Source organism: Phytophthora sojae (genome assembly GCF_000149755.1).
Source record: "Phytophthora sojae unplaced genomic scaffold PHYSOscaffold_14, whole genome shotgun sequence".
NCBI classification, from domain to species: Eukaryota; Oomycota; class Peronosporomycetes; order Peronosporales; family Peronosporaceae; genus Phytophthora; species Phytophthora sojae.
In genome coordinates, this window is record NW_009258128.1 from 1 (window position 1) to 8,614 (window position 8,614).

Consider the following 8,614-nt stretch of genomic DNA (forward strand, 5'->3'; position numbering starts at 1 on the left):
GGCCCGATAACGCCGCACGCCCAAGGCTCGACGCGACGCCCTACGACAAGGAACAAGCGTCAACACAAGAACCCCCAGCTCCGAAGCCTGCGAAGACTTGGGTCTGTATTTCGAAGATACGCTACTCCAACAACCGGGAATAATTTGCTCGGCGCGACCGCTATCCAGAACCGCCGAGTTTGTGCGAGATCGCATTCGCGAGATTTCTGCGAGGGCGCTACTCCTTAATGGTGCCGCGACCCGGGAGTACTACTTCGAATGACGGGCTAACGATCCAAGAGGCATCGGAGGCAGGTGCGCAGTCGGCTGGAAGGTCGCCGACCGCAAGAGAGCACAGTGAGAGACCTGTCGCGTCGTGGAGCTCTGAGGGAACCTTCATGACAGGCCACGGGGCCAGCGACGACCAGGAGGGCTACGAAGAACAGTTTGCCGTCCCCGATGCGGCTCCCGACGAGGGAGCCGCGAAGGACCGCGACTTGCGTCGCGGTCGGAAGCCTGCAAAGGCCGACGACCAACAACAACCCACCGCCAAGGCCGCCGCCAAGCGCAAGTCGCCCAAGAAGAGGAGGAAGAAGAAGCTGCACGCGCCGGACTCGGCGGAAGCGTCGCTGTCCAAGCCCCAAGGCAAGGAAGCGGGGCGCCAGTACGCCGTCGAAGAGGTGCGGTACGTCGTGGCGCGCACTGAGCTCTTCCGGCTGCTGGAGCAAGACCCGATCTTGGTCTTCCTCAAGCCCATGCTGATGAGCAACTTCACGGGCCCCTTCGTCGCGCCGGACTTCGATAGTCCCACCAGCGTCGCCCACACCGCGACGATTCTCTTCCAGATGCTGCGTGATTCGAGATTCGTGCTGGGATCTTTCGAGATGGAGAAGCTGTGCGACTGGGACCTCAAGTCCTGGTTGCGCGCGATTCGCGTCGTGCAGGAGCCCTTGACGATTCTCGCCGGATCCGTCAAACAAGACGCGACGAGTTTCTCAGCGGGCCAAGACGCGCCGAGTTCCTCGACGGGCTCAGCCCAGACCTCGACGACCACGCCCTCGCCGCCACCTCGATACCAATCGAGTGTGGGGTTTTCAATAGTAGCTTCGAGTCGCGCAAGAGCAAGTCTCCGGAGAAGCTCTGCGCGCCGGATTCAGCGGATGGACCGCCGGTCAAGGCGAGAGGCGATGACACGGGGAATCAGTTCACCACGGCAGAGATGAGGTATATGCTTGCTGGAGTGGAGCTGATCCGGCTGCTGGAGCACGATCCGATCCTGCGTTTTATCAAGCCCAACGCGATCAAGTTCACGGGTCCTTTCCGGGTGCCAGACTTTGACATGCTCATGAACGTCACGCGAGCCGCAGGGACACTCTTCGAGATGTTGCACGAATATCAGGCTTCAGCTCGGGCATCACCGAGAGGACGGGGGTGTATGACTGGGACGTCGAGTCGTGGACACGTACGATCCGCGGCGTCTTGGGGCCATTGACGGTCCTGGTCGGGCCATCCAACGCAAGGTGACTCCGCCTGGGACGGGCCCAATCTCAACGCAGATGATAACTTCGTCCCAGGCTGAGTCGAGCGTGCATTCCACGTCGAGGTCCAAACCCCGACGCGACGTAGATGACGAACCCGCCGACTTCTTTGACGTGGACTTCGGGATGCCGAAAACCACGGCCGCGACCTCAACCACGACTTCACCGGAACTGGACGAGGTTTTCAACCATCTGAGCGAGCCGCCGAGCGCTATGCCCCGTGAGGTCACGCCAGCGCGTATCAAGGTTCTGCCGGATCTGAAGGAAGCAATTCTTAAGGCGCTGGAAGAGGCTAGTACGCGCTCTACGATAACTCAGGCATCGAATACCCATGTCTCTGCGGTTCATGTCGAGCCAAGAAACTCGACGCGAAAAAACTCGACGCGAAAAAACTCGACGCAGAAAAAACTCGACGCAGAAAATGTTGACGCGGGACGCGTCGAAGGAGATGCACCAGCAAGGACTTGGTAATCACGCCGTGATGTCCGTCGCAGTGCCGGTTGTGACGACATCCAGGCGACCGTTGGGCACGGCGCGGGCCTCTACGACTCCCGAGCAATGGCGTTACGACGCACGAGTGCGGCCGGTCTCACTCGACGCGCTTAAGCAACTCGACCCAGGGCAAACACTCGACGTCCGCATGCGCTCCAGCCGAGATGCACCGCGCCTGTGGGTCACGCGCAGCAAAACGTGGGTTACAACCATGTTTAAGACTAAGATCGAGCGACAAACATACCTGCGGGTGACCAACGTCACGGACGAGACAATAACGCTCGACGCAGGCACGAACGTGGGTTGATGGACACCCTCCGGTGTGTTTCCGCCTGCGCCCCGCTTCGTGCTGGCGACTAATCGACAGTACCAAGATTGGCAAAACCTTGCGTATGAAGTGACCTGCGACGAGGACGAGACCTGGCGTGACGACGAGCTCGTCTGGCCCATGTATGGATGGCCGACGTACGAAGATCTGGAATTCGACGCGCGTCGAGGTGAGCTAGAGGAAGGAGTTCACGTGGATAGCAAGCCCAGTAGTCGCTGTGAAGTCACCAACAGCGGGGCTGACCCGTGCGCCAGCGGTGGAGACGTCGTCGGTGAGCAAGTTGCAGACGCGTGGCCACTCGACGCTGTCGCGCGTGGTGTTGAAGACACGGGTCGACGTAGTAACGACGTGTGTACGGTCGGACCACGGGTCGCAGAGAAGCGACAATGCGGGGCGCCCAGCTGAAGCGTCGCGAGTCGAACAACCCGTCGAAGGTGCGTCGGGCGAGGCGCGCCGTCCAGCGGAAGGTCGCAACAATGCGACGGGGTGCGACAGTCGAGCGAACGCGCGCAAGTTGCAAAATCCAACAGGGACAAGTGCGACAGTGTGAGATGTGAGGGATTGAACGTCTCGGAACCGTCCCAGAAACAGTCCCAGAAGCAGTCCCGGAAGTGCGACACCGTGAGACGGACCGAATGTGACACCGTGCGACAGTTGGGCGAAGGGTCGCCCATGAGACAGACGGAATGTGACACCGTGCGACAGTCGAGCGAAGGGTCGAGGGGACGCGACGACGTGAGACTGACCGAATGTGGCACTATGCGACGGTCAGTAGCGAGGTCTCAGACCTGCGACGGTATGCGACTTGGGGACAAAGCTGGAAAATGGCGTCTTTGGCGACATTCCGCCCTCGAGACCGTGAAGAACAAGCCGAATGTGAACTTTGACGTGGTCGACGAGGGGCCTGACGGTGGCGGGACTGGAGGACCACCGGGGTCTGCACCAAAAGAGAGGCACCGCGCCATAAACTTAGATCGATTGGTCAACCCTGAGCAAGATGCTGGTCCGAATTGCGCGATCTATCGAAGTGGCGGGTACGCCGCAGCGGGGCGAGTGGTGCGATTTCCTGTGGACAAGCCCGAATGCCACGGCGCGCCACCTGGAGGATTGCTGGCGAAGGTACCAGCTGTCACTCGACGGATGTCCAGTGAACTCAATAAGTCTGCGGTCCTGAAGGTGGCGGGCAAGGCGGGCGACGAGCCACGCTGCCTGCAGCTACACCGACTTCGAACCTGCGACGCACTACACGTACAACCGCGTTACGGCGTACGTCGAGGCGGGAACACGGGGCCTGACGCACTTGTTGGATGCGTACGACGAGACCAAGAAGACAGCGCGACGAATAACTCGTCGCAGATCCGGTGCACGGAGACGATGCACCTCCGAGAGGTTACCGGGGAATCGGATCCTGGGGAACGCGGTCAACGCTCCGCGGCGGCCGGTTGCACTGGCGCGATGCACAGGGCGAAGGACGGTGCCGACTCAGCGAAGGATCAGGCGGGGGTCATCCAGCCTACTACAGCGCAGAACGAGTCGAGCCCGAGCGCAACGAGGGTGCCAGACCCACGTTGCACGACGGACAGTCGCGCTGACGCGAGACGCGGGGCGAGCGACGGTGACGCCAGCGCAGCAGGGGCAGGGGTGTTTGTCATACAGCCGGCGTATCACTCGCGAGAAGACATCCGACCCCGGACGTTAGATCCAGAAACAGCGTCACCTGTCAACCTCGTTGCGGAAGATTGCGACGCGAAAAATCGCGACGAGGGAAACTGCAACGAGGCCAACCCTGTCGTCAACGTGCCGGAACGAGACCCGCCGACGCCGGAGAACATGGATTTGGGGCGCGGGACGGCGTACGTCCTCGTGGTGACGATGCACTCGGCTTCTACACGCGCAACGAACCCCAGAGGCAGAGCTCCAGGTGTCCTACAAGAGCTGGCTGCTCAGAACCCGTCGAGCCTGGTCAAGACCCCTCCCAGAGCGGCTAAAGGCGCAGAGGGCATGGCCCCGGGCATTTTACGGGGCGCGGTGCGCTGGACGAAGACGCGTCTTGCGTCGGATCTGATTATGCATTCAAGTTTTTGGGTGGCGTGTGGGTCGCAACGAGAAACACGTCAAGCGACGGTGCCCAGTCAAAGCGCCTAGGGCTATGCGTTCGACAGCACCGCCGACTCGCGCAGGTGAACGCGCTAGAAGTCGACCAAGCTGAACACGTCGCAGATCGGACTCGGGGCGGAGTCGCGACGACGGACACGGCTGAAGTCAATTTGCCGATACGATATTGCTTGGATTGCGACAGTCCCGGTCTCCCCCACGAGCTTAAGCGCATGTCCGACGCACTGGTAGGATGCGAGCTATAACGTCATGAGTGCAACGCGACGGGAAACTCGTCGCAGACCCGGTGCGCAGAGACGCTACACCACCGAGTGGAGATCGTCAGGAAACCAGATGCCACGAAACACGGTCAATGTCGTGCGACGGACAGTCACGCTGAAGCGAGACGCGGGGCGATGGGAAGTGCCCCCGACGCGGCGAGAGCGCAGGGGGGTGGCATCCAGCCCGGTGCAGCGCGGAACGCGTCGAGACTGAGCGCGACGAGGATGTCAGAAGTTCTAAATCGCGCGACGGACAGTCACGCGAAAGTGAGACTCGGGGCGATGGGAAGTGGCCCCAACGCGGCGAGAGCGCAGGCAGCCGGCAACGAGCCTGCTGCAACGAGGAACGCGTCGAACCCGATCAGGGGGCATGTTGCAGTGTCGAAATACGTGGAGGGTCCAACGTCAGTACAGCCCTCAGAGTGCGACGACGCGATAAACAGAAATCCACCTTGCGTCGAGGCTGATTGGGAATTCGAGGTTGCGAGGAGCGTGTCGGACGCCGCAAGTGACTCGTCGCGCGACGGAACAGAGTCGACGCGCCGAGGGATATGCATCCTTCAGAACTGCCGACTCGCGCAGGTGAACGTGCTAGTAGTCGACCAAGCCGGGGACGACGCAGATCGGACCCGGGGCGACGTCGCGGCGATGAACAGGGTTGGAGTGAATTCGTTGATGTCATATTGCTGGGATCGCGGCAGAATGGGATCTGCCTACGGGCTAGAGCTCATGCTCGACGCTGTGCCGCGAGACGCCCCGTGTGTGAGCACGTACGCTGTACGTCTTGAGACGGGCTGCACGCCTTGTTAATTTTCGGTCAAGGACGTTTCCAAGTTGAGGCCTATGCGCGCTATGATCAATGGGACGACCCCGTCGAACGAGCCCGCCGACTGCCGCGACGAGATGCCGCTAGAAGTGAGCCGGGACACTAGCACTGTAAAGAGCGACGGCGTTGCGTACTCGAAGGTCAGGAACAAGCACGCCGAGACGGTTCGCGTCGTGGTAGACTTGGCGCTCTCCTTTCGGTTCGCGCGCGACCGAGATCCGCGGTGTACGTCAAGGGCGATAATCGCCGTCGGAAAACTACCGCACCAGTGCGCCGAGCCCAAGCGACGGACGCTACAGATCGGACCGCGTGCGCAGATGCGGCGCGTCAGGTTGCGCACCAAAGCGCAAGGCAGGCCAAACGAATCGCGTCGCGAGACGAGTAACTCGCTTTACCAACTGTCTTTCGACTTCCGCACCTCCAAGCAAAACCCCGTTAAAGAGTTTCCGTCACACGCCGCGACGTGTTTGGCGGTGTCAACGAACGGACCGTTTGACTCCACCGATACGTGTTTACTGGAGCACAGCCTGACACTACACTCGCTCTGGACGAGGATGCTTCCGAAGGGGAGAAGTCCTTGGAGCTGCATGCCGGTCGGGCTTCCCGACATGGCTGCGCGCGCCGCGAGTTCGACATGACCTGGAGAGGCTGTACCGACGAACTGGATCTCAACTGCGGAAAGTGGCGGAGCGACTTCTCGCGACAGCACGCTGGTCGTTACCGTCTTGCGGCGATTTCGCGCGAGGACGTGGGGCGGCTGAGCCGAGCCCTGGTGGGTGAGCGCCTTTAGTGGCGCGGTGGAAGTTGGCAGGGTGGCTGCCGACAGGTGGATAGGCGGAGAGCCTCGACTCTGGGAATGGCCGGAGCGAGGGGTTGGATGAGGGAAGTGTGGAGGACCAGCCTGTTGCTGAAGATGAGATGGCGGAGGGCCGTCTCATAAAAGATGTGAAGAAGTGGAAAGAAACGAAGGAAAAGAGCAAGGCCTACGTGTTGGAGTTACGGCTACAGCGACTACGAGCAACGACAACGTGTGGCACTAGGGCCCCTCAATGGGGTCCATGTCAGTGAACGCGACGAGGGACGTCGCCACTTGGTCTGAGGGCGGCGCGCTTGGGCGTCGCTGTCCGAGGCCTCGGACTGGAACTGCGCTGTGACCTGGCGCGTTCGATCGACAGCAGCAGTCGAGACCAAACTGGGAGGCCTGCACCCGTGACGCGTTGATTCCTCGGCTCCGCTGTACCGCGGTCGGCTGACACCCGCTGAAGCTGGCGGCGGAGTAGACGCCGGACCTGGACGAAGCGTCGGACCTGAACGGCGCGTCGGAGCCCGATGAGTATCCGCGGTTAACGAGGTCTTAGCCTCAGGACCGGAAACGGGGGCGGCAGAACGCACGCTGACACCCGTACTCGACGTAGTGGAGGCGAGACAGGAGCAGCGGGAGCCGCCGCTCGGCTTGACTCCGCAGGCCACAGCGTTTGTCTCCACCGCGACGGAAGCTTCACGTCGACGGATCAGGTCGTAGGTGTCAATGTGCCCGCCTACGGACGTGACGACACCGGCAAGACGTTCTGGAAGTCCATCGCGCACGTGCTACGCCATCTACCAACCTCGACGCGCTTCCCGAAGCACCCGTCCTCAAACCGCGTCATGCTCGTCGCGGTCCTGGATGGCCACGTCGTGCTCGTCCTCCAGCTCGATTACGTGAGCGCTGGAACGGTGGACTTGAGCGCTCGCGGCATCTCGCCGCTACCCCCTATTCCCAGCTGCGCGAGACATGGCCTGAAGCTCGCCGATTCCTCCAAGTCGCGGATACGCATCGCGCCCCGCCAGAGTTCTTTGGCGTGGGTCACAAGGAATGCGTTATTGCACCGAAGGTCTACTCACAGCGGCTCGTTAAACGCTGCGCCGACTCGGCTTCCGCACGGCTCTGCGTGGGCGCATTACGGATAAGGGTGAGATGTCCAACAGGGTAGTGCGTCGCCGTCCGAGCGCGACGGACCTGGTCTCTCTCGTTGACGGCGGTGTTGCAATTCTTTTTGGAGAGCCGAAGCTTGACGCACTTGGTCCCTCGCGATGCTGGAAGCGTCGTGCGCTTGCTCGACGACCGCCAGGGCTTGATGCGCGCGGTCTCGCTCGGCAAAAGCTACGCCGCGTTGCCGCTCTGCAGCTACGAAGGATTGCTGCGTTTGATCGCATTCCGCCACGGTAGCGCCGAGTCGCGATTGGACAGGGGAGAGGCAGCTGGGGCTACCGCGAGCTGATCCGACGGATCAGGGAGGCGAGACCGATGTGCTCTGCTTGCATAGACGACGATGTCAGCGCAGCCTCGAGGTTGCCCGTGTCGGGCCCGCTCTCCTCGACGCAGAAGTCCTCAGCGCGAACCATGATGCTTCAATGGCAACGAAGCGGGCGGAGACGACAAAGAATTCGACGAATCGAGATGCGGCCATCACGCGGGGCAGGTTCTGCAACGACACACCCACCTGGTGAGTGCGCGTGCGTGGCAGCGGGACGGATGTGGTGTAGTGCCCAGCGAGGAAGCGGGTACATCGGCGTCGGTGAAAGAAGGCGCCGAGACGAATGCTGATGGATGCGGATGATGAACTCGACGCAGTTGATGAAACGCGATGCGATTGATGGGGGCGACGCGCGGCAGAGGTCGACGGAAAGTCGACGCGGGTGATGGGCCGCGAGACACAGCGACAGAGTCCAACTCGACACGTAATCTCCGACGAGTCGACCAGCGCCCCGTCTCTGCAAAACGCGTCGACCCTAATCCCCGCCGAGCAAAACCCGCCGAGCAAGACGCGCCGAGCAAAACGCGCCGACCAAAACGCGTCGAGGTAAGATCTTGATTACGCCACACAAATCAGGTTGAAGGACGGCAGTGCAAGCACAACAGAAGTAGGGACAGGCACCGAACGATAGGCTTAGCAAGCAGTGGTACGGAGTAGCCAGTAGCTAGGGCATAGGATAGGGTAAGGACTCAGTCCCGAAATTTCTCTGAACCACAAAGACCTCCGGATCTCCTCGGTTCCAGGGGAACCACCAAGCGCCGACAAGTAGAGCCGCCTCG

At 61.4% G+C, this 8,614-nt stretch overlaps 1 protein-coding gene across 1 annotated transcript; it reads left to right on the plus strand.

The window, feature by feature from the left end:
- Positions 1-227: 227 nt before the first annotated feature.
- Positions 228-7,799, plus strand: PHYSODRAFT_341347 (hypothetical protein; the record flags this gene model as incomplete). The annotated part of the gene is made up of 19 exons (XM_009539645.1): positions 228-1,064; positions 1,100-1,441; positions 1,500-1,865; positions 1,936-2,307; positions 2,377-2,506; positions 2,592-2,668; positions 2,739-2,804; positions 2,833-4,422; positions 4,500-4,679; positions 4,734-5,116; positions 5,201-5,489; positions 5,535-6,011; positions 6,065-6,310; positions 6,373-6,566; positions 6,639-6,747; positions 6,819-6,889; positions 6,954-7,254; positions 7,302-7,490; positions 7,581-7,799. 19 exons carry the CDS (start codon positions 228-230, stop codon positions 7,797-7,799), a joined length of 6,438 nt encoding a protein of 2,145 aa, XP_009537940.1.
- Between the last annotated feature and the right edge of the window lie 815 nt (positions 7,800-8,614).